Source organism: Cryptomeria japonica, chromosome 11 (genome assembly GCF_030272615.1).
Source record: "Cryptomeria japonica chromosome 11, Sugi_1.0, whole genome shotgun sequence".
NCBI lineage: Eukaryota > Viridiplantae > Streptophyta > Pinopsida > Cupressales > Cupressaceae > Cryptomeria > Cryptomeria japonica.
The window spans coordinates 564,784,389-564,811,482 of record NC_081415.1 but is presented as its reverse complement, the minus strand read 5'-3'; the positions used below and the strand labels follow the sequence as shown (position 1 = coordinate 564,811,482).

The following is a 27,094-nucleotide window of genomic DNA, read 5'->3' as shown; positions in this document are numbered from 1 at the left end:
GATATGGAGATTCCTTCCCTAGTTCATGGAGGAAATGTAGAATCAATCCATCAAGAAGATGAAGAGTCCTCGTCTCCTACAGGCACAAAAATATTGGAGTCAGATGATGAAATGAATGTTTTGGACAATGAATTTCAAGAGGGAATGATTTCCACTCTTCTAGAAGTCCAGGATGTCTCATGTAAGGAAGGCAATCAGGAAGAGGAAGGCATTGAACAACCCACTATTCCTGATTGGCTGAAGGAAAGATTGAAAGTAAAGACACAAGCAATAGAAGTTCAAGAAGAAGATGATATGGTCGACTTCTTGGCCAGATTAGAACGGGTTGCTGTAAAGAAGCCGACCAAAAGGTTTTCTACCATCTAGAGAGATGAAGTCGGCTGTTGCACGATGCAGATTGCTGTGCCAAAAGTTGACAAGGCAAAAGAAGATATTGCTCCTCATGAATATGCAATCACTACAATCAATTTGGGACCAACTACTAAGAGTCAGGAAGTTGAAGACTTGAATAATTTAGTCGTTTCCATGAATGCAAGACTGGACAAAGAAGTAGGAAGGAAGAGGGAATACAAAAGAGAAGTTGAGCGCCTGAGGGAATACATTCAGTACTTGACTAAGCCGCTCAATCAAGCCAATCCAAAAGTTCCTCCACTTTTAAATTCACAGGAGATAGTCAGATATTCTGAGGAAGAAGTAGTTATGGCCAGAGAAATTAAAGAGTGGATGGCAAATGGAAAAGAAGAAGCAACAACATTTGCGGACAATTTGAGACTGACATATGGGCAGATTTCCTTCTTGCTTTCCAAAATTGCAAGCATGGCGGAAGCATGGACTGATCTCCAGGACATTCAAGATAGGATTATCCCATGCCTCAGAGTATTGAAGGGCATGCATAAACAGGAATTTGATTAACAAAGAGATAATTGCAGCAGGGGTTGCCTATGATTTTAATGCATGGCATTGGACATTAGTTGCACGCAGTGAAGTTCTAGAGAAGGTAAATACAGATAGTGCTAAGGTCGAGGAGCAGATAAAAGAGATTCAGGATAAGATCTTCCTTGTAGATGCAGATGTGCTCGAGAAAGAAACAATCAGAGAAAGTGATATGTAGTTGGAAAGCCTAAAGCTCAAAATTCAAGAGATTTTCTTCCCCATCATAGGACCAGTCCTGAAATAGAATTTGGCTAAGGCATCAGAATTCTTGTCCATCCGAGATGCCTTCCAAAAAGAGGAGCTAGAGTGGGAGATCGCTTTTGCCATTTGTGCAGATGATTTGGACGGATGGGAATACAAGATCAACATGTTGCCACATATCACCATGGAAGAGGTCGACTCAATTGTGTCCAGATTCATTGAACACACTACTACTCGCGAGGATAAGGATGCACCTTCTTATGAGATGGCTAATCATGCCATTTGTCTAGCATGCATTTGTCTCTAGTTTTATTTTTAGAAACTCTATCTGGGGTTGTGTTGTCTCGATCTCAGTCGTTGATCTTGAATTGATCTTTGCCTTTCATCTGTTTTTAGGAACTCTATATAAACTCTCATTCTCTCATTTCATTGTGTTGTGGAGAGATTTATGAAATTGTTGCTTAGAGCTACTTGAATAATAAAAGTTCATTTGCAAGTGTTTGCCTTGAAATCTTGTTGTTATTAAGTGGTTGTATGGTTGCGTATCTTTATTCAACAGTAGAATAGAGTTGAATAGATTTGTTTAAAGTAAATTTTGCTTTCAAAGCTATTAGATGAATGAAGGATTTGATAGTTTAGATTGGTGAAACTTTGCTCATACTTTCTTTGGATGGATGATTTTCGTTCAATGTGTAAAGTTAGCCCGAGCTTATGATGTGGATGCTTTAACTTTTACTTGGAGTAAATGTTGTTCTATTGATGGTATTATTCACAAGTATAAAAATCTTAAGCACAACCTTAGAAGATTGCACCCGCTTTGCGTAGTTGTCCAAGTGTGGTGAAACAAAGTGTTGTAATTGATTTCACCCAGTCTTGACCGTCTCTTGAGTTCATAGGAATAGCTTAGAAGTAGCATAGAATTTCTGAACCCTTATCCTTTTTATCCTTTTTTTAGGAAGTTAAATCTGAAAATCCAAAAAGAAGCAAAGAGAGCGCTCATTGTTAAATTCATCTAAGTCCTGGCTTGTGAATGATAGTTGTCAAGCGTAAGTCCCCCTTGTATTTCAGCATACATAACCAAGGAAGCTATCCAACATAAAGTCGCCCGTTTCCACATGTAGACCTTGGAGTCGCCTTGTGTTTTTTCTCGCAATCTTGGCACAAGTAGTGATTTTGTCTAGTAGAGGATAGAGTATCCTTGGATATTTTATTCTAATGTTCGGTATATGATAAAACGTACACCAACAAGACCCAATGTAGGAGATCGCTCCTTACTTTCCAAAACTTCTAGAATTTGCAAATCAAAGGTTCATCACTGAGTGCAAAGACCTTGACTTTGAGTGTACTGTCATCTAAATAGATCCTAAGCACCTCCAATCCAGGTTATGAAAACTTAAGGGAGACCTTAATTCCATTATCCATGGGTATGATCTGCCCTAGTTGTCATTGGCCACTTGCAGTTAAAGAGTGAAACACTATCCCTGTGATCATTCTACCTTTTAATGCTGCTTGCACCTATGCAATGCAGGTTGTTGTGCCTAGTCTGATTCCTGCCTTTTTGACTCAAACTTGCTTTCCTTCATCTCTCTCATGGTTGCAACCATTTCTTCTCCATTCATTCTGCTCACAAATCTACCAACCCTGCCCTGATTTCTTCTGTTGTTCTAGTGGCACTCCTGCTTATTAACCGAGTTTGCTCACTTCAGCTATAAAAGCCTGCCAGTTTGGCCAAATCAGACTATTTCCCTTCTCCCATCAAGATTCTTGGTGCCCTTCTTGCCTGTTCATAGTACATATGCTCCATCATTTGAAAAATCGGATTCCCTATCACATTTTATTATAAATGTTTAATCAGTGAAGTAATCTTCCAAATAAGTTTGGGTAAATTGTGGGGCATCTCATAGTAGACATGGAAGTGGGCCTACTTCCTTAATATGGTTACACTTCAGCTGATTATTTCCCTACCAGTTCGGTTAGTTCGGCCAAATAGGACTATTTCCCCATCCCATCAAGATTTTTGGTGTTCTGCTTGCCTGTTCATACACTCCATCATTTGAAACATCATATTCCATATCACATTTTATTATAATCGTTAAATCAATGAAGTAATCTTCCATTAAAATTTGGGGTATATTGTTGGGCATGTCAGAGAAGACATGGAAGTGAGCTTGGTTCCTTAATATGGTTACACTCAACGTACCTCAAGGTGCCTAATGGTGAAACATAGGGGTAGGCTTTGGTCCATGCATTGCTATAAGTGTGACCCATACATCTAGGTGTCTCCATAGCCAACTCAAGGGGTGGTCTGTCTGATGAGATTTGATCTTGGGTCCATGGTGTTAAAATTCTTAATTCCCCACTGTTAAACCTGAATCTGTTGGGCTCATATACAGTGCCTTTGATAAGCTGTATGATGCTACATTATTTGTTGTCCTATGCAATTTCTGAAGTAGACTGTTTATTGTTTTGTTTATGCTCTTTGCTGGAGATTAGTTTGTCTTTCATATATGTGATAGCAGTGGAATAGTCTTTCAGTCTGGGTTGTGCAGTACCAGATCTTTCTAGAATGTCTATAAAGAACTGTGATCCAAACACAAAGATCATTTTAAGAGAAAATACAGGATTACATATTTTTTGGACATTATCATTCATTCGTTCCATCATTTGTATAAGCAATGATATCTTGTTTTCTTGTTTTGATTGTGTCAATGGCATATTTATGGCCATTAATTCTCTATCTTTCTGATGTATTGCAGCAAGTTTAGAGATATATTTGATGAGGAGCATTTCATCAATACACTTAGAAATGATGTGAGGGTGGTGAGGAAGCTTCCGGAAGCTGTAATGGAGAGGTTCAACTACAATATGAGCAGTATCCTTAACCTCAGGGTTAAAGCTTGGTCTCCTGTTGGTTACTATTTGGAAAAAGTTCTTCCAAAATTGATCGAGAATGGGTATGCAATATGCTTTCATATTTGTCTATTCTTGATTTATTTAGTTTAATCTTAAGAATAATTAGTGACAGCTGATTATATTAAAACTGAGCTGCAGGTTTGAAATATTTAAGCAGCCCAAATCTATGTATTATGGCATTGGAATTCCTATAGTTTCATGTGGTGGAAATCTTTTTCAGTTATTTTTAGTTACAAGTAAATCATAACTTCAGTGTTGATACATAAATCTATGCTTTGTATATGATCGTAAAAGTTTATTCATTTTTGAGAAAGATTCTTGCAGTACAGGCACTTTATTCTGCAAGGCATGGTATATATCCTTTTGTACTGCTAGGAATGATAGTTTTACTCATTTTAAAATTTTGTCTCTTTGCAAGATTCGCTAGACAGAAATTTGACTCAAACTTGGTGACTTGGGCAGAAATTTGAGAAAACTTGGCAACTAAAAAATATACTTAAATTTCTTAATAAATGAGTTTGTAAAACATTGAAATGTTTTCAATTAGATTGAAATATAAAAAGAGTACAATATTACATCATTTGTGAATACAACAACCCATAAATATGATATGTATTGTGTTATCGGGTCCTTCCTTGCAGGTGTTGGTTTAGGTCTTGGTGTGGTCCGGTTTCGGTACACCCTCGGATTTGCCCACAGTATTGCCTAGGCGTCTAGGTAGTACCTCGAGCTATACCTTGGGTGAACCCAAAACGTCCAAGGCATACCCACGACTTGGGTAGTACCGTGGGTGAACCTGGGACATACCTAGGCGTATTTTGTTGGAATGTGTCTAGCATATCCCCTTGGGATTCATGACATGGTTTACTAGCCTCTTGTGAGATCCTTAATTGGGATGGCAACAGTTTCCTGAATAGGTGCTCCTTTTGGGGAAAATGACCAACTCAACTCCCTATAAGTGTATCAGAGTAGGGTCATAGGTTCGAATCCCCTCGGGTAATGTTGAGGGTGGATTGTTGAAACGTGTCTAGCATATCCCCTTGGGATTCATGACATGGTTTAACAACTTCTTGTGAGACCCTTAATTGGGATGGTAGTGGTTTCTTGAATAGGTGCTCCTTTTGGGAAAAGCGGCCAGCTTAACTCCCTACATACCCATGACCTAGGACACTCAAGAAAGGATTTTTTAAACAAAATAAACATATTTTTTATTCATTGATGCCCCCAAAGCATGAATTTACCCTAAACTTCATCTGTTTGGTGTTTGGAAGTCATTTCACAAATACAAAGCACTAATAAAACCATTTTTTTCCTCCAAACTGCCATTTTTGGGTTTTGAAGGTTTAGTTTTTTTTCAAAGGTGAAGGTTACGAAGGATTAATATGTACACCAAAAGCTTAGGAATCATTGCACAAGGAAGATTTAGTGATCAAAGGTGAGTAAATCTTTCATTTATTTTCAAGTTTTCAATAATTTTTTCAAGATTTTTACAAGTTTTTTTTGAAAAATATGTTTTTGGTAAGTTTTGAATATTTTTTTGAACCTTTTATGCATAATAAGGGCTTATAATGCTGATTTAAAATTTTTTTTTTTCAATTGCAGCGTTATTAGTTTGTAATAATTTTTATTTTAGGTTCATATAGAATGGTTGGAAGTGCTAGTTTGGTTGCCCGAAATGAACAAAGTTCGTTTAAATTTGATGTAGTGTCGCCTCTTTGGGAACATACAATAATGGTTCAGCAAATTCTTGGTGGAGGGGGTTTCTTTGGCGGTGTAACCATTGTTAAAGAGTATAAGAGCTCATATTTCTGAGTGAAAGCTCACTTATGTGTCATCCCATTACAAGGAATAGAAGTTTGTTCGGGGACAAATAAGAAAGGGTTGCTAAAGGATCTAATATTGTCTTATTTTAAAGAACAAGAGGATGTTTACATGACAAGTAATAGATCAAAGGCTCTTGCACATCCTCTTGCCAATAAAAACTCACAAAAAACCTCCTAGTAGATTTGCACAACCAGCTGGTCCACATCCTTTCATGCCAATGCCACCATCTTTTGAAGAAGAGAATGTTTTAGTTTCACGAAAGATGAGGCCCATTGGACAAGGCCTTCGAAAATGAAATCTGAAAGGTTGCAGACTAGAGCATTGTTTGTTGTATTTATGGCAACATGCTTTCTGTCAACATTGTTAGATCACCTTATTGGTGGGATATGGTGAATACCTTTTGCAATACACCTCTTGATTATGTTAGTCTTGGGTATGAAAAGGTTTGAACCATCTTGTTAGCGAATGAGAAAGCTTTAGTAGAGACATCATTGAGAGTGATGAACGATACATGGACTGAAATAGGTGTGTCCATCATTTATGATGGATGGAAAGATTGCAAAAATAGACCATTGATCAATGTTATAGCAGTGTCCCCTAAAGGGGCAATGTTTTTGAAAGCAGTGGATTGTGAGAAGCAAGTAAAAAATGCAAGTTTAATTGCCAATATCTTCATAGAATTAATTGAAATGGTGGGGCCTGAAAATGTTGTCCAAGTCATAACAGACAATGCTAAAAATTATAGGGCAGTTGGGTCTATAGTGGAGGCTACATGTACTCACATTTTTTTTACTATGTGCAGTCCACTCACTCAATTTAATATTGCAAAAGATTGTGATGCAGGGGAATTCTCTCGCTTGAAACCTCGATTAAAATAATCGGCAAACACACAAGAAATTTGATCTAAAATATACATGACAAAATATAGAATTTTTTTTTGAAAAATAAAAACATAAGCTGATTACAATCTCTTAGCCTATTGGCTTCACATTTAGATATGCAAATCTGATTCAGAGTCTTCAAAACCTGCAAAAATAAGCTACAACAGCATATACCATCTCAAATCTGATTTCCCTTTCCTTCCTTGCTTCTGCACCTTCAAAACCCACAAATCTCTAAGTCAAGAAATGAAAATAATGAGAGTACTACTCCATCTGAGTTATCTCCAACTATGGTTTGATAACCCAAGCTAAAAATTCATGCCTAAAACAACAGGGAATCTGATTTCCCATTTAGAAATTGCATTAAATGACAATGGATTCATTTATAACTCCACCTCAAAACCTGCTAATAATATTGGTCAACTAGGCCACTCACTCCACTCAATAGGATCCCCAAATTAGAAAGTAACCGATAACTCCTTGGCATCCATTTTGAATAAATATCATTTAAGAGGGAAAATATGAGTGGTCCCATAATGGTAACTCCTATGGAATCACACCCAAAAAAGTATATTCCAGGTTTGAAATAGAATATGCTAACTCAAATTTGAACCACCTAGTCAAACTTGCCTCCAAAACTATGGCCACAAATATTTAATATAGTATTGGCCTTTTATTACAATTCTTTTATTCTACAACAAAAAAAACCTTCGAGAAATCAAATTCAACATATTTTTGGTTGATGAGGATAGCCCCTTTGACCATGGATGCTCTTGCATCAAACATCCAAGATAGATTGAAATGTTTCATAAGTGAAATTCATAAATATTTATAGATTCTATGCTTGTCCTGGATCCATCTCTCTGCCTTATTTGCCTGAATATTCTTCCCCACGTTTATTTCCGACTTGATGTCTCTTCCATCTTTCATTTTTCCTCTCTTTCTCCCTCTTTTCATGTTATCCAACTTCCACCAATAGGCACCGTGAAATTCTGGAAAATCATAAGCATCAATTTCCTCTTCTTCAATAAAATAATGAAATTCATTCATCGCCTCTTTCTCTGTCATTGCTGCAACAATTTGTTTATCATCATTCTCTCTTAAAATAGTGTTCTTCTTTCCCCATGACTTTTAAAGGACAATTTCAGATGCAAATTTTTTCCCCTCTACATTCACATCAATGTTAGCAAAATAAACAAGAGATTCATCTTTCCCATATTCCCGCAACAAACTATCAATCATAAGATCTTCATTTTCACCAATCTCTTTATCAAACAAAAGATCATCAAAGATCTCAACTTTCACTTGCTCATCTACTTCCTCACTTTCAACTGTACCTTCATCTTCCAATGAAATCATTGCCGCAATATCCTCTTTTGTTCTAATCTTATCATCCTCAAGTAGATCAGCTTCAACAAAATTGTCTCAAAAATCAGATTTGACCTTTTCTTTCTCCATTGAAACTTTCACTCTACCCTTTCTGAACGCAATCAACACTGCTGCAACTTGCATTAGTAAATCATTATCTTCATCCTCGTCCTCTTTCACTAACTGTTTAACTCCATTAACCAAACAATTTCCAGTGTTATTACATACCTTTACTTCTTCCTTATTCAAGGGCTTCAACTTGTGATGAACTCCATCCTTTGTCAAGGTATATGTGTTTTCATACCCATCATGTACCACACACCTATCAAACTACCATGGTCTTTTAATGTGACAAACATCCATTGACATTATATCACATAAACTTCATCATGATAATCTCCAATCTTAAATTATACCAAACATTGTTCCTTTACCAAATCTTTATGATCATCCTGCAACTAAGCAATATTGTATGGATGCGGGTCTTTTCTCCTTTCCAATTGCAACTTATTTACCATTTCTTCAAAAACAAGATTATCTGTACTTCCACCATCAATAATAACGTTGCATTCTTTACCTTCACACTTAACTTTCTTGAAATAAACTTTTCCTTTGACTTGGTTCTTTTCCCTCGTTCATCAGGGCTTTTCTTGTAACAAGTGCTTCTCCACTTTCTACATCTTTAAGAATGTGAAGACTTAGCATCTTCATGAATATGTGCAACTCGAGCATTGGCTCATAAGCTCTATGTTCTCCACATCTGAAACAAGTGATTTTGTAATTTCCTTTTCTAGATCCTTTGCATATCTTCCTCTTACTTTGAATTTTGATCACAAGGATGGTTTGAATCATCAATTTTATGATTTTTTCTGCTGCTATAGCCCTCATTATTCTGATTTTATCTTTATTTTGCTCTTCATACAATCTACCTCATCCCTTTTGTTTGCTTTCAAAGTTCTTATTCAGCTTTTCTTCAACTTTTAATGCAAATTGGTATGCATCTTCCATAGTGTAAATTCTGATCAAACTCAATTTGCCTTGAATACTTGGTCTCAATCCATTAATATATCGTGCTACCTTATCCTTACTAGCCTCAGAATGTTGTGTTTGGATCAAAACTCTATGAAACTCTTCAATGTACTCCTTCACAAATCTTCCTCTTTGTTTTAGACTTTGCATTTCTTTAACAAATACGATTCATAATCTACTGGAATGAATTGTCTTTTCATTTTCTCTACCATCCTATCCCACTTGGTGATCTTCTCCTTTCCTCTCCTACCTCTTTCTAACTGTATTTCTTTCCACCAAATGCTTGCATGTCCTTTCAATTGTCTTTGCAAATCTTACTCTATCTGGGTCTTCAACTTCCTCAAATTTGAAGTATTCTTCCATTTCATTTATCCAATCTATGAGTTCTTCTGGATTTAAATTCCCACAAAATGTTGGGACTTCAATCTTCGCTCTCTTTCCAATCCTTGAAAGTGGAACCAATAATGGGTGATTTGCTACTATTGCTGTTGCATTTTGTCCACCACTTGACTGACTAGAAGTGTTTGAACTTTGAAGATTCATCTTCGCTCTCACGTTCTCTTCTTTCTTCAATACCCTTGCATAGCTCTTCTTGTAATGTCTCTATTTGCCTTCTAAGGGCTTTGAAATCATCACCATGAACAACATCAGGAGGGTTTTGTTGATGGGTGTTTTGTGACACTCTCCAAGATAGAATAAAATACCAAGTATTCTATCCACTCTTGAACATGGAAACCTCAACTGCTAAACAATGTGATCGATTAAGGTAACCTCAAGGTTCCTATTGTCAGGTCTTGACGTTGCAATGGATAGATTCAGTGAAATGATGTGATTTGCTGTTTACACAAAGGGACATACACTTTTCACTTCTATAATGCAGCTGAAACTTGAACATCCGATAATGCAATTTAAGTGATTCTTTCCTCCTAAACTAACTTAAACTTCTACCAAACAGAGATCAAAAGGATAAAAGATAAAGAAACTAATCTAAGACCAATGAACAATGATGATAATAGATAGTGCTTTAGATAGACAATTTCCTTAAATCAAGCTTTGCTTTGCCATGATGACAACAACTACACAAAACTGGTGCAATCTCCAAAGATAGTGAAAGATTTTCATATTATAAACATCCATCCAAATACCCAATGCTAACGCAATCCAAATAAACATCCACAATCGAACTATTGCCAAAATGAGGTTCAAACTATCCATACGCTGAAATTTGCAATCAACAAACTATAAATGGTATGATCCAAAGAATTTGTCAAATATCTTCACATTTCTCCATTAAAATCAATGAACTTCACTAAAACTTGAGAAGTAGAAACCATGCAAAATGTTGAAACCCATACAAAGATCCACCATATCTTCAATGAAAATTATATATTGATTTTGACATAGTCTTGGCAACAATTTCTGATCTCCTCCAACTATTGCTATTATTCCTGTTGCTGTTCTATTAACCTTTACAAATGAAAAGGTCAAGCCTTTTACAGACTTTGAGTTACAAAATGAAGGGCCTAGATTGATTCTAAATCAATGGCTACGATTAAACAATAAAACCCTAAGGTGGGGTTAGTTATAACTAACATCTCATACATTTAATGTAATCCAATGAGGAAATTACACAACTTTGAATGTATGTCCTTTTAGGGAAATGACCAGTGAAAAATGAGTTGTAACATCATATTAAATGTAACTCCACATGCCAATTTCCTTCATTGTAGGAGTCATGTTCGATGAATCTGGACATGTTTACCCTGAATAATTTGATTGGTTGAGATGAATAGATGCCACCTCAGCTCTTATACGCCTTGTCAACTTTCTTCTTCGTCATCTAGCTTCTTTGTTTCAACTCCAATTCTATATTATCATAAAGAAGTTCCATCCTTCATATCTCCATCAGATGAGTTTCTAACTTTGATTAACTCTTCTAAAACATCAAAATGCTCTCCTTGATCTTATCTTTCGCATTTAATCTTCATATTTGCCATCCTTTGGCATCTTCCTCTTGGATAACTTTGACCTTGATCATCTTGTCGTAGTTGTATCCTCCATTTTGTAATGTTTTTATTGTCATCACCGTGAAGTGTTTTTCTTCATGTTTCACCATCCTCCTCGGACATCTATGACTTTGAGCTCCTTCACATTGTTGTCTTTTCATCCTATTCCATTTGCTTCCTTGCATGAATCTTGAAAAAGAAAGAGAATTCCTTGGATTAAAATTGTGGATAAAACGTCAATGTTAATTCCGGAATTCCTTAAGTGAAATGCAAGAAAATGAAAGTTAAAATCTTGCATTTCTAATTCACCTTGAAGAACTTACAAATTTTCATGACAATCAATCTTCAAGGAGAATTTGTGAAACGAATTATAGCCTAAAGGGATAAATTCATTTGGATTTGTACAATATCATAAAAAAATCATAAAATTGTTTCACAAACCCTTATAATCTGGAAATAATGAGGTTTTGAATCTGGAATTGCATAAGGTGGAGAAGAAATGGTTCAGATCTGTACATAAACAACTGATTTTTCTCTTCAGAAATCTGGAACTATCACTTTCAAATTTGGAAATTCTAGAAATGATACTTCAGGTCTGGAAAATGCTGCAATTTTCGCTCAACTCAGTTGATATTTCCTTCAAAATTTGCCTCCTTTCAGTTCTGATTTGCTTCTTGGACAAAGTTCGCCATCTCCTTATTCAATACTCAGTCTGGAATCTGATTTCATGCACTTGAATTCACACCTTTCTGTTGGAAATTGTTCCTCTGCTCTGCTCCCAAATTCACTCCTTTGAACTTGTAATGTCCCCTACTAGGTTTAGGCTTGTTTTAACCATAATTAACCTATTCCAAAGTACTTATGACTTAAACTTAATTGATTAGTAGACAATGCTTTCTTAATATGAATCAAATAAGTGATATTCCATTAATTTATTAATAAGTAACTTGCCCATCTATCATACATCCAAAATTCTTAATGCAAGTGTCAAACTTTGTTACTACTTCAGTTTTAAGGAAGAAGAGGATGTGAATGTTACCCAAGCGCTTAGATACCAGATACAATAGGTTTCTTCAAAGTTTACAGATCCAAGCCCTTACCCTATCTTGGTACGCTATCCCTCAAGGTTCTCGGGACGCTGATCCCCACCCTCTCTTGGGAATCACCCTATTGTCTGGATTTAGATTGCCCGTCTTGGAAACATCTCATTCCCATCTTCTTAAATACTGACAGTAATAACATGATTAAGACTATAAGTATGCTAACTTCTCGTGTATTATTAATATATGTAAAATTAAGTATGACTGTCATACATATTGCAGTCTATATTAATATTAGTATTAAATTTTGCATAAGAACATCACCAGGCAGCATACATATTAAGCACATCCTCATGCATACCACCAAGAGCAAGGATATTACTGCCTGTAACTTATAAACAGTTCTAATCTGATTTGATCTGATCTAATCGATGGTGATCTCCTGGATCCTTTTGATTCCTTTCCTTTATATCTCTCAATGTGAGGGAGAGGTCACACCTCTTCATCATGTATGCCCTTTGGCAAGAGATACACCCTTTCACCATTAGCACCCTTTGAAAGAGTGCAACTCTTCATTATTTCTGCCATTTGAAAGGGACACAACCTTTCATAATCAGATCTGCACTTCTTATTTAAATCAGATCTGCACTTCTGATTTTCACATTGTCCCCCTCTCAAATGAGGTTCTCTTCTCCCTTTTATATCTTATTTTTTGAAGGAGTCACAACTTTTCCTTCTATGTCTTTTGACCATTCATCAACTTAATTAAATTTAATTAATTATATTTGATTATATTCATTTATATTTCAATTTAATTTTTTATTTTTATTCTTTTTTATTTTAATTTTATTATTATTTATTATTGTTATTAAATTATATTTCAAACTAGGGACATTACAGAACTGCTGGAATTATTCTGATTTGAATTCGTTTTGAATCTGCTTTGAAATGACTTCTTTGCCCTTGTATATAGAGGCGCTCAAAGGCTATTTGCAAAGAAGGTCGGTTATGTGAGGTTTATTTTGTTTTCCAAATTTGCAAATCTCCCTTTACTTAGGTTGGCCCTCTTGATTTAGGCTTTTGCATTCTGAAATTTGAATTTTTTTGGAGGGAATCCATGTTTTGCATTCAGGTCGACCCTTTTCCTTTATGGATTTCACCTTGTTTCACATGTTTTGAAGGGCTATATAAACAAGTTGGAGCAACCATTTCGTTGGAACAAAAATTTCACTATTTTTCATGCATTGCCATACAATTTTTTGCCATAGATCTGATTTTCTTGGTGGGATTTTACCTTGCATGTGGATTTCTTCCAAATTTCTCAAAAAAATCGGGGATTTTAGGTGGTAGTGGATTTTGAGAGAGCATGGATTTCTTCATTTTCTCCAAAAAATTCATGGATTTCATCCAATTTCCTAAAAAAAATTGGGGATTTTGCAAGGAAATTCCAAGCGAAGGTTGCACTTGTTCATGGATTTTCTATGCATGTAGTCAATGAATTCCAAGTGAATTTCAGCCTTTGCCTTGCATTTTTTTTCCATCACTTGCATGTTTATCCAAATTCCTCAAAAAAATTGTGGATTTTGGCTAGTCATGGATTTTTTTGCAACTACATCCAAACTCATAAAAAATTTCATGGATTTTGAGACTTACGAATTTTGCAAGGAAATTCCAAATTCATAAATTTTTTTTGTTGGTTTTACCTTGTTGTGGATTTTATGATTTCATGGATTTTGCAAATCCATCCAATTTCCTCAAAACAAATCGTGCATTTTTGAAGGTTTTGCATTTTTTGACTTGATCTTGGAATTCCTTATCTCAAACTTGGAATTTTCCATCTTTTTCCTCTTCTAATCTACTATACCAAATCTTGTGGTTATTAAATTTGTATTGAATCTGTTCATGAATGTGGTGCTAGAAATGCCTACCACTACGAACTAATTGCAAGTATATTTTCTGCATTGGTGCTTACTTATAGCTATTGCTTCTTCAATATGTTCGAAGGAGCTTGTGCCATGAAGAAACCCTACCCTCTCTTTTGACCTTGAGGAATGAAACGTTTTTACACTTTTCACATAAAGTCGCACCAGCTAATGGTGCACGACATTCTAGAAGGGTACTTTGTGAGCCACAGTGGCTTAGAAATGTGCCAGTGGAATGATGGGAGAGGATGAGGAGCACCAGTGCCCAACCCCATATGGCCAAGTACCAACAATCCATCCTAAGTCTTCTTTTCAAAGCCCTTTGGCAAGTGTATCTCTGAGATGCACTTGATACCCCATATGAAAGCTTGTTGAGTGGCCTCTAGCCCCCTTGCCAATGCCTTTATGTATTGTTTGTTTAGAGATGGTTGTCTCTCAAAGTACACAAAAACTATAAATTAGCACTTCGCCTATCCAACCATTGCAAGAAGTTCGTCTTAGTTGTATTTGTGACCTTTATTCAATTGTCATGGGTGGCGAGTTCAACCTCCTATGTATCAAAATGCTCCAAATGTGGTTCTTCATTAAGTTTTCAATGCCATCGATCCCAATGAGTACAACTCAATATGCCATGCTGCGATTGATGTCATTTGTGATAAAAATTTACAAGGGATTTGTGTCCAAGCCATGCATGGTGAATGACAAGTCGTATTGATACAACTTGAAATCAAATGTAAGTGTTGAATGATTTGTGTCCAACTTGAAATCTATTATTGCTCTTATTTTCTCCACCATGGAGTCCATGCCATAATAAATTTCACCCAAACATGGGCGATTTGAATCTGCATACCTAATCATGTTCATGATGGGCTCAGCGGAACTCAAAATATATTCCACATGATCCCACCACTCATCATGAAGAATCCATGCTCTTACTTTTTGGGCTCTTTTTGGGTTTGACTACCTCCATACACTCCACAAGGTGTTGATGACCATAGCACTCCAGGCCTCTTGCACCTTCACAAGTCATCTTAAGATGATTGTGTGAGATGCAAATTGTGTTTCGGCAACCTGACATGGCAAAACAAAAATACACGTCATATATCAACTATTCAAAATAAAAACTAAAAAAATTAAAAAATAAAATTTAAATTACATTCAACAACTCCAATTTGGAGGAGGTCTTGAATATGGCTTGTGACATGTGATGATTAGTCACAAACATTTGAACCTCCTTGGCCTCAGTGTAAACTTGTTTGACCTAGTCAATTTGTGTACCAATCTTTTGCAAGATTAAATTGAGTGAGTGGACTGCACATGGTGTCCAAAAAATGCGATTATATGTAGCCTCCACTATAGACCCAGTTGCCCTACAATTTTTACCATTGTTTGTAATGACTTGGACAACATTTTGAGGCCCCACCATGTCAATGGATTTTGAGGATATTGGCAATGAAACTTGCATCTTTTACTTGCCTCTCACAATCCATTGCCTTCAAAAACATCGCTCTTTTAGGGGACATTGCTATACCATTGATCAATGGCCTATTTTTGCAGTCTTTCCATCCATCAGAAATGATGGACACACCTGTTTTCGGCCATGTACCTTGATCACTCTCAATGATGTCTCCACTGAATCTTTGTCCTTTGCTAATAAGGTGGTTCACACCTTTTCATACCGAAGACTAACATAATTAGGAGGTGTATTGCAAATGGTATTCACCATCTCTGACTAATACGATGATCTAACAATGTTGAAAGGAGGCCCATTGTGATAAATGCAACAAGCAATGCTCTGCTCTGCAACCTCTTTGATTTCATTTTTGAAGGCCCTATCCAATGGGCCTCTTTTTCGTCTAACCTCAACATTCTCTAGTTTAGAAGGTGGCGACGTTGGCATCAAAGGATGTGGACTATCCGGTTGTGTCAAGCCACTGGAAGGCCTCTTCAAGATTTTCTTGGCAAGAGGATGATTAGTCTTTGATTTGTTGCTTTTCATGTAGGCTTCCTCTTGTTTAATATGATCCATGATCAGATCTTGTGGCACCCCTTTGCCATATGGCCCTTGATAATCTTATATTCCATGTCTAGGGATGGCACATAAGTGACCTTTCACTTGATAGTATGAGGTCATATGTTCTATGCCGCATTGGTTACACTGCCAAAGAAAACTCCTGCGACTAGACATTTTCTTAGTCATTGTTGTATAATGCCAAAGTGGTGAACTTGCATCATTTTTATAAGCACCGTCTTCATTTCAACCCCAGGCAACCAAACTAGAACTTCCACTTCTAGCCATTATATATGAATAATTAACCTAAAATGGAAAACATTATTGAAAAAGAATTGAAAAAATCCGGCATTATAACTTGTTATTATGCATTAGTTTAAAAAAATATTCAAAACTTCTTTAAAAAAATAAAAAAAACTTGAATTTTTTTGAAAAAACTGAAGATTCACTCACCTTTGATGGCCAAATCTTCCTTCTCCAATGATTCTTAAGCCTTTGGTGTGTATCTCCTCCGTAGCCTTCACCTTCGAAGAAAAATGCAGCAACCTTCAAAACAAGCTTGGAGGAAACAAATGGTGAAAAATGCAAGCTTTGTAATGAAAAATGAGAGAAATGACCAAAAGGAAGGATAGATAGGGTGAAATTAGGGTAAATAGAGCTTTTCTAAGTTCTAAATGTTATTTTTTTTTAGTGTGGGACCCTTTTTCGAGCACCCACAGTGCTGAGTACCTCCGGGTTTGTCAAGGGTCCGGCCTAGGTGCCCAAGCCTGACCCTGGACGAACCCAGGGGCAAACTTGGACCCGGATCGCACTCGGTTCCAAACGTAGCTTTCCTTACACGAATTTGCTAATGTAGATCTAATACCAAGGGCAACTAGTCATCATGTGAAAACCAATGTGTTGATAGAAGAAAGATTTTTAAGTAGCATTAAAGGGGGTAGATGCAGAGAAGAGGGAAGATTGAAAATTGGTTTGTCCTCTAGAAAAGGAATGAATCCGTTGCTAAAATTTGAAGAGTGAGTTTATATAAAAAAAAACGTGGCAGTAGCTATTGAATAGCAAATAAAAAGGTGTCAAAATGGGGAAAGGATATTGCATATAGTTAAATGAATTTGCCTAAACTGACAACAAAACATGAATATGTTTGTGTGTTATTATGAAAGCTACATTTGTCAAGCATGTAGATTTGCCTCTTGTGAACAATGGACAAAAAATATTGTTTTTCCCAGTAAATTCTTCTCTGCCAATAAAAAAACATAGCATTGGTAGAAAGTTTATTTTTTCAACTCGCATGGATTTCAACACACCAATTGTAAAATAATGTGATTACATTAAAGCTAAGTTACCGGTTCGGGTTCGGATTCAGGTTCGGATTCAACAATTTTTTTTTTCTTGGGTACGGGTATGGGTTCGTCCGTACACACACACACACACACACACACACATATGTCATATATTATATATATGTTCACAGTTCAAACTTCAAACTTACAAATATGAAACATACAATGTAACTTTCCCATACAATGATACATAAATGATAACAAATAAATCATAAATCATAAATCCATAATTGCCAATGCCAATAAATAATCTGATATTCATATATCGTAAATGTAATATCATATTCATAATTTGCAAAAAAGATAATATTCAAGTTTCAAGTTTCAAGTTTCAAACTGATTCAAGTTTGTTTATACATTTTTTACTTTTTTGACCTATAATTTTCATGTTTGGTTATACTTTTTTGACTTGTATGACCCGTGGGCCCTGTTTTTGGGAACCCATGGGCCTTGGTTCTCCCAGGTCCACCTGGGTTCTCCCTGGGGTTCTCTGTGGGTCTTGCCAACTGATTCAAGTTTGTTTATACATTTTTGACTTTTTGAACCTATAATTTTCATGTTTGGTTATACTTTTTTGACTTGTATGACCTGTGGGCCCCGTTTTTGGGAACCCACGGCCCTTGGTTCTCCCGGGTCCACCTGGGTTCTCCCTGGGTTCCACCCGGGTCCTGCCCAGGTGGCTGGGTTCTCTGCTAGGACCCACAGAGAACCCAGCCACCTAGGCAGGACCCGGGTGGAACCCAGGGAGAACCAGGCTCGAACCAGGACCAGGCAAGAACTAGGACCCGGACCTAGCGTTTTTCCCCAAGAACCGGTATCTGAGCATTAAAGCATTAGTCAATGTTACTTAAATACTTAATACTCTATTTAATTAAAATTTTAAAATAAAATTTATGAGATTATCCAAAAAAAGTTTGGACATTTTTTAAGTAGGGATTTAATTTTTTTTTAATAGAATTGTACAAAACTCAATTAAGGATTGTTAGACTGAAATCTACACATGCACACCTCATAATCTAAGCACATTGAGGAGCATGGGATGGCATATGCTATAAATTATCCTGCAGAATAAGAACAATTAGTTTCTTTATGCATTAAGCATTAGACTTTAAAAGACTTTTTCCTTTTTCACAAATATAGTAATAAACAATATCCAAAATCAGTAAAATGCATTCAAGTATGTAAGAATTTTTTTTGAAAGCAGATTTGACATTCTTTTTACTTAAACTTTGGTACAACTTGAATACAACAATATAAAAATATTAAAATAGAAATTTGCACATAATATATAAAATTAACAACAAAACACAATTGACAATTGATGTTTTAAAGCCAACGCTATAATAAATCAAAATAGTGTATACCTATGACTTATGTTAAAAATATAGTAGTAATTAATGGTAATGTATTGCATCAACTATCATTTGTTGGTTGGATGTGGTTGCATCAGCCCTACAAAACATAGTGCAAGTTTGATTACACAAAGTTGTTTGAGCCCGAGGTGCCTATTAATGAGGTGTCATAGAATTCGTAGTAGGTAGCGACTAAGAACAAGGTCATGCTTTGTGTTAGTGCATTTATCTTAGAAATTTAAAGACCTCAATCAACATTTTTTAGTCAGTGTATCACATAAAATCCCCAATCATATTGCAGCTGTAAAAAATCATATTAGATTTGCCTAAATCTTGCACTTATAAAAAATTGTTTTAAATCTACCCATAGAATACGTAGAATGTATTGTGCTCAAACAAGCTATTTTCATCATGTGAATAGAGCTCAAGCTCATCTTTGTTTATTCTTCCTCTAATTCCTCTATCCTACTGCAAAGAACTCGTGTCTCTTATCATGGAATGCAAATTGAGCTGAAGAGTCAATTAATGTCCTTAGGTTCAATTAATTATATATGTGACACTTGATAAACAATTGCCTCTCTGTAAGGACAACAACCATCCCTAAAAGTGATCCTAAGAAATATCCAAACTTCTATCCATAAAAGCAAAAGAATAATTACTTATTAATGATTTAATTTTGAATGATAGATGACAGTTATGCTCCAGTGAGCACCCCTATCCAATAATTATTCAAATATAGTTCTTAAAGTTTCAGACTTAATCCCAGATTAGCATGCCAACTGTAATGTTCCCGAGGCGATCAGCTCATAGAAACCCCTCCGGCAAGCTGCGAAGACCACAAGGAATGCGTACGGTGGTGTTTGTGCCAACCGTACGGTAGGCTGTGCCAGGCCGTACGATATGTACAATCTTGTACGAGTGGGGTGTGGGCGTATGGTGGTGCTGGCCGTCCGATGGTGTTGGGCGTATGGTGGTGTTGGGATGACTGTACGGTGTGTTGGTGCAGAGGTTGTATGGTGGTACAATGCAGCATCGTATGGTGGAGTTGGTGCAGAGGCTGTACGGTGGTATAAGGAGCAGGTCGTTTGGTGTTGAGTAGAGGCCGTACGGTGTGGAGCAAGGCCGTTCGGTGGATGTTTGTACGGTAAGAGCCGTACGGTAGGTGTATGCTTGCCGAGTTCCGCCTTCGAACCCTTCAGACACTTAGTGGAATGAATTATTATTATTATTCCAGGCACAAGAGACTTCAGTGTAGATGATGAATATTTGCACATGCACAGGAAATGATATTAATAATGATTGGAAATAATATTGATAATGATCGCACAATAGATTACACAAACTCGGAACAAAAGCAGAATAGGGTGAGGAGGACTCCCACCGAAACTGCGGATGCCAAGTAGGGAGGATCTCTCACCTCCGAAATGACAGACAAGCTGAACTCCAACTGGAATTCACATAAGCAAGAGAAAATACCAAAATTCATACGTACCTATGACAAAGACTAACTCGGCCATATATATGGGCTCCGGGAAACTTCCCGAAGGGTTACAAACGGGCCGACACGTCCAACTAAGACTGACCTAATCTAATTAAATAAAAGGGCCCAAAATATTTATTATAAGTTTGGGGCCTTACAATAAAGTAATTAAATTTATTATTTAATTATATCGGGGACATTACACCACACCAACAAACATTTTTTAAAGATCTTTTATAAAATTCTTGTCTTCTCTATTGATCCAATGCTACTTTCAAATTTAAAGGACATTCTATATAAATTACAATCAGCATAACCATTGCTTCTTCGTTACAATCTTGGTGTATAATTGCCAAATTATTAGCCAAAACAAATAGACCAATAGACCACTAAAGGCATGAAACAAAATTTAGAGTGAAAAATGATAAGACTGAAAGCAAATCATCAATCTAAGTTCCAGATTATATTTCAAAATTGTATTAAAAAAAAATTATTTCATACATAATATATTTTAATTTAAAATAATGTATCTTCTATTCAGATATCAAATTGTACTCTCTAGCATATTAAAATAATGTATCTTCTATTCATATATAATTTTCTATCGGCGTAACACTTGCACCTCTTTCTGGTGCAAGTGCTAGTTTTGTAGTTCTGAGCTGTTAAGATTGTTGGGCTTGCCTATTCTTTTTGGAAAACTTTGTTTATTATTGTATAAAGATGTGTCTTTCACATTTTGAAAAGTTCTCTTTGGGGTACCTTTGGTGCCTGTAACTTTAAGTGTTTCCACTTTATAGTTCAGCCATCAATGGACATTAATATAAACTGATGTTTTTGATTCTTTTGCTCTACAACAAACATTTACTTGTAATTTCTGCCAGCTTATTTGCTGTCAAATTTATATTATAATAGTGAATGGGCTAATTTTGTTGGTCTTCTTTTGAGATTAGAGAAGTTAATCACCCTTGCTGTATTAACATGGTACTTTCTAGCTATGTTAATGGTGCTTTTTCTGCTTATTGGACTTGGATGTTACTCTTGTAAGATCAAATTAGAGGATACTGTAGTTATAGTTTCTGTGTTATATTTTATTTTGAAGAAACGCAATTTATTTTACTTTAGGGAACAAACATTTTACATCATTTCTTCTCCCTAGAATGAAATGCTAAAATTTGAAACTGCTCCAAGGGGCAAGGATTTACCCTCTTTGCATGAACACTTGAATTTAACTCTGGCACTTTTTAAATAGCTCTTTTTAGGCTTTCACAAATGGAAGGGCTATATAATATTTCGTTCTTAATTTATTAGTTATGTAAAACATGATTGATGCCAAGTCAAAGTCAATAAAAAGGAACAGTAGAATTTTTTAAAATTTGAGTTTTTATGTTAAATTTTAATAGTAAATCCGACAATGGTGCTCTGTATTTTATTCGTTTGTTTCTTATTCATATTGTACAACAAGAAGCCATTGCATTCTAATTTCTTTGGTTCTAAAAGGTGTTATTTGCATGAGCAGAGTCATACGTATTGCTCCATTTGCAAATCGATTGTCTCCTGATGTTCCGCTGAAGGTTCAACGTCTAAGATGTCTAGCTGATTACGAAGCATTAAGGTTTTCTGAGCCCATTTCTGCTTTTGCCAATAAATTAGTGGACCGTATGGTTGAGCACAGCTCCAACAGTAGTGGAAAGTACATTTCTGTGCACCTTCGGTTTGAAGAGGTTTTCACAGTTTTTCTGCAATGATTTTTTCTTGATTTGAGCAATAATTAAAAGTTTACCTTTTTTAATGAAGAGTAGCTAGTTTGAAGTGATTTTTGCTCGAATATGTTATGTTAATGTCAGTTTTCTAAGCAGCTGTATATTTCTGATTTTAATATGCAATGCAGGATATGGTAGCATTCTCTTGCTGTGTCTATGATGGAGGGAAGGAAGAAAAGCAAGAAATGGATGATGCACGTGAAAGAGGTTGGAGAGGCAAATTTAACAGAACTGGGCGTGTTATTAGGCCTGGTGCAATCAGGATGGATGGAAAATGCCCTCTTACTCCATTAGAGGTTTCTCACTGAAGGCAGCATTTCCTTTGTTAGTTTTTGGATGTTAATTTTAGTTTTTTGTTTAAATTGATTGAACTTTTAATCTATGTTTCTTTGATTTAAAGATGCATTTGTGATTTGCCACCCAACTTGGGTGGACAAGTAGTGAAACAAATCCTACCTGCCTTTGCACTGGTGTTGGGAATTAATATGTGAATTAAATTTGTAATAACAAATCACATGTATATTAATTAAAATGGCAAGAAGTGATGCTTACAAGGATTGTTGTGCAATACTTACTACTTAAAAGTATTGTAAAATAGTTTAATTGAAATTCAGCCATTTGAGGAACTTCGAGTTCCTATTTTCAAATATTAGAGTGCAATACTATGCTTTTAGTTAAAGAAAATGAAATATGTTAAAACAAAAAAAGGATTACAACCAACCTCAACCTAAAAAGCAGAGCTTAAAGGAAGGGGAAAAACCAGCAAAATTCATCACAAAACAGGAAAGCACAAGAATGAGTTGAACACTAGTTCCATTTTATACTTTATACTAAGCAAAGAAATGGGACTCGGGACTCGGACCTGACTCGGCGAGGCATACTTGTCTTGGGACAGAGTCGAAACTCGGCTGGACTTGGCAAAGTGAAAAACTCAAGAAATTTAGAGATTTTTAAGGATTTAAACCTTGTTTCATGCACCCTTTATTAAATACACCTTAAAGACACAATAACATCATCAAATAGAAGCTAATTTGATTACATACACAAGTATACATCAATCACATAAGGATAAATGCAAATTTTAGCTGAAGGAAATAACAAACATAGATATATAAATATTGTCAAATGTATACAATATTGCAAAACTCATGGAATAAAAAATCCATGTCATCATATGATCAAATGAGATGCAAAGTCTTCCTTTCCAACTCTTGATGCACCAAATGAAAGTATATGTTGTTATATGGAGCCTAATTAGACTCGGAGGTTAAAATTTCCCTACTTTTATCGGCGCAGTTTCCCTCATAATTTTATGATGGGGGTTTGGGGGTAGTGCCTCCAAGTTGGGGTCTAGGGGCAGTGCCCCTGGCGCGCTCCTTGCCGCAATACAAGGCGGGGTCGAGAGGCAGCGCTGCGCGAGGCCAAAAGACTTTTATTATTTGATAAAGGCATCGGGTGTTATTTTTCTATTTTTTCTCTTCACAACTCACTTTTCTCCTCCTATTTAGCCAAATGAATGAAATGAAGCTCACTTCTAGGGGCAAAGCAAAATATAAACAAAAAAAAACAAAACATTTTAAAACATGTTATTTTTGTGTTTTTATTATTTAAGTTGCTTTACGCCGGCTGAGTTTGGTGAGTCCTGACTCCCAAAGCCAGCGATTTTTGGGGCCAAACTCATCCGAGTCCGAGTCCAAGTCCGAGCCTAGTAGACTCGGCGACCCTCACTCGACTTGGGAATCGCCCAAACTTGACAATTTTGGGCAATTCCCGTTTCTTTGATACTAAGTAATCCGTTACTCAGCTTGGCAACCTCATTGGTAAGGAAATCAGCCAGCTGACTATAATTCCTTCTGATATGTTCAAATCTGAAGAAATGGAAGCCCCTGCATTTTTATTTTATTTTTAACTTCTTGCAAAATGGTGTTTAATAAGAGAGTCTCCACCTTAAGCCAAACTGACGCAAACTTTATGGTCAGCAAAGAATCACTTTAAACTCACAATTTTGAACCCCTTCACAATCATGATTCTTTATCCTCTAGAGAGCCAAAAATTCAATCATGTTTGAATCTTTTCCCAATCTCTGAGAAAATTCAACCAAAATTTTCGTTTTCTTATCCAAAATGGTTCCCCCAGCTTCAGCAGCAATTGGGTTGACCTGGAAGCACCGTCAACAAACAAATGAAAGGAATCCTTGAAAAAATCTATGGGTTTTTCCTTTGGATTAATGTTGGTCTCTGAAACTTTGATTCTCATAATCTGAATTAACCTTTCCTCTTCCTTAGTAAAACAGCAACCAGAAGATATTGATCCACTATCAACTTTCAATAAATTTTTTATATGAACAGAGGCACGGGCAAAACAGTTGAAAGGATTGACATTAGCATTATTGAAGATAGAACGTCTAGCTATTCAAATATGAATATGCTAATAGACAACTCTTGGCAACAACTTTTCCTTTGAATCTAAGAGTTGTCTATATGTGAAAATTTTCCTTTGAATCTAGGTGGGGAAGTGTCGTCTTTTGAAATTTGCTATACACTTTCCCTGAACACAAATAACACCAATGGTTGCATTCACTCCAGCATTGGGGTTGTCCTCCTAAATACTCACATTACATGAGTTACAACTAGTGTATGTTGCAGTTACTATGGCTGGACATGGGAGGAAGGAAAATGCTGCTGTAGAATTGGCTTTTCCAATTGGCACTTCCTACAACCTGAACTGAGGACAACTTGCATGCATTATAACATGACAGGGCAAATAAGTGAAAAGCTACACCATCTCAGTAAATTCCGCAAACAGTGCACTGGTGACAAGGACCTAGTCAAATACTCTGTCCATGTTGGTTTAGGTAACTTTTCTTGGATTCGGATCACACTTTCACAATTTCGATTCAAAAGAAGGGATCACATATCCAAATTGCAATGTCATTTGTGTAATAAGACATTCACAATCATCATGGGGCTTCTGAAACATACGTCTTAAGATCTACAATTGCAGGAGTGGCATATTGAAAATGAACACCAGATTGCCACAACCTTGCACAGGGCCTTCTTAAAAGCTTTTACCTCATTCCACAGTGAGCTGTCAAACAGGCTTTGCTTGAGCTGTCAAACAGGCTTTGCTTGTGAAGGCCGTCTTGTTCTATTCATCATGTTTTCTTCTAGGCATTAACTACTCAATGGCCCTTCCATTGTGTCTCAAGTGGTGGCACCGATCACACATTGAATGCTTTAAACATGGATTGCTAGGTTGCTGTGGGGTATTTTATCAATGATTTTCTGATTTTCCAGATCTCAAATGGAATGAATGTACAACATGTCCTCAATGACATTTTCTCAGGAGCTCGTCATTCAGTTTTAGGGCCTGTACAATCAAGATTTTTGTATCTCAGTTTAGGAGAACATTTCAAAGAGGTGCTGTATATTAATTGTTACAACTTCTTGAAAGCATTTAGATTGGACTCGCCAAAAAGGGGTGCAAAATTTAAAGCAATTATGTCTATCTGGAGAAGTCTCAGATTGATTGAGAGGTCTATAAATGCTAGGCTTCAACATTGCTACTGTAAAAAGCTTAAGATCGAGGACCTACAAAAGATAGAGAAAAGGCACTAGAAGGATGGATGCTTTGGACAAAGTTTCTGTCTATTCTAGGTGATGAATCAAGGGAATATGAATATCTTGAAGGACCTGAAGGAGGCCTGAATCCATATCCAAAGGATCTTTGCCATCATAAAAGTAAAAAGTAAAACTACTAGAAATCAGCATTCTCTCCTTTGCAGTCTAGCCTTCTCACCCTAGGACTCCTATTACAGTCTCAACTGTAAAGCTATTCTCAAGGCCCAAGAGGCAAGAACCCTCCAGCTTTCTCATCCCTTACTCAATGCACGACCATTATTCCTACCAAACTTTAAAACTCGGATTCGGCGTGGACTCAGCAGTGTAATGCCCCCTTTTGGAAGGACACTAAATCTTGCCCAATATATTTGTAGAATTATTTCAGGTTATGTATTTCCAGTCTGCTGTGGTAATTTGGACAGATACAATTCGATGTTGTTTTCCTCTTTAAATGCACATGTCTGCTGTTTATATCAATCTGATCTGCTGCCTATACTCAGATATATATATGTGTGTGTGAATGAGAATCCTTTCTATTCCATCAAGTCTGATTCTCTGGTTATTGATTTAATGTTTCCTCTTCTTTTCCTTCAGTGCTTGCTTTATTATTGTTTGCAAATTTGTATTTGTGTTCTGATCTCTTTGATAAATGTTCATATCATTCTTCCAGATTTTCTTATAATTCTGATTTGGGTTTGCTCCTAAATCTTCTTTTAATGCTTCAGATATTTTTTTCTATTCCATGGATCCTTCCTTCTCAAATGAAAACTTCTCGACTTTTTATCCTCCAATGTGAGGGAGAGGTCACACCTCTTCATTATGGAAGCCCTTTGGCAAGAGACACACCCTTTCACCATTAACACCCTTTTGAAAGAGTGCAACTCTTCATTACTTCTGCCATTTGAAAGGGACACAACCTTTCATAATCAGATCTGCACTTCTTATTCACAACCTATTCTCCCTCAAATGAGGTTCTCTTTCCCCTTTTATATCTCATGTTTGAGGGAGTCACAACTTTTCATTTCATGTCTTTGACCATTCATTAACTTAATTAAAATTTAATTATGTTCTTTTATATTTATATTTTAATTTTATTATTATTATTATATATCATTAAATTGTATTTCAAAGGAGGGACATTACAAGCAGCCCAAAATTGGACTCAGACTGGGGACTCAGCACATACTTGGCAAAAAACTCGTCTAGGACTCGGCAAAAAACTCGGCTAGGACTCGGCAAAAGAGAAAATAGTAGTTTTACCATAAAAAATAAAAATAAATTTATTTAGAGAACATGAAAGCCTAATTTGACTATCAATTTGTCGTAATGCAAACTTTACACGTCATATGAGCTTCAAACACTCAATATTTGAAATTTCATAATTCATACTCAGTTTCAAACTTTCAAATGT

The 27,094-nt window shown here is 36.2% G+C and overlaps 1 protein-coding gene across 2 annotated transcripts in view; it reads left to right on the top strand.

The window, feature by feature from the left end:
• The window catches only part of LOC131026659 (protein ESMERALDA 1), a 169,918-nt gene that overhangs the window by 105,888 nt on the left and 36,936 nt on the right, over positions 1-27,094 (top strand). For both annotated transcript variants that reach the window (XM_057956582.2, XM_057956580.2), the window contains exons 6-8: positions 3,891-4,088; positions 21,820-22,024; positions 22,192-22,359. In XM_057956582.2, the coding sequence (XP_057812565.2) occupies positions 3,891-4,088; positions 21,820-22,024; positions 22,192-22,359 (571 nt within the window). The remainder of the gene's footprint in view (positions 1-3,890; positions 4,089-21,819; positions 22,025-22,191; positions 22,360-27,094) is intronic.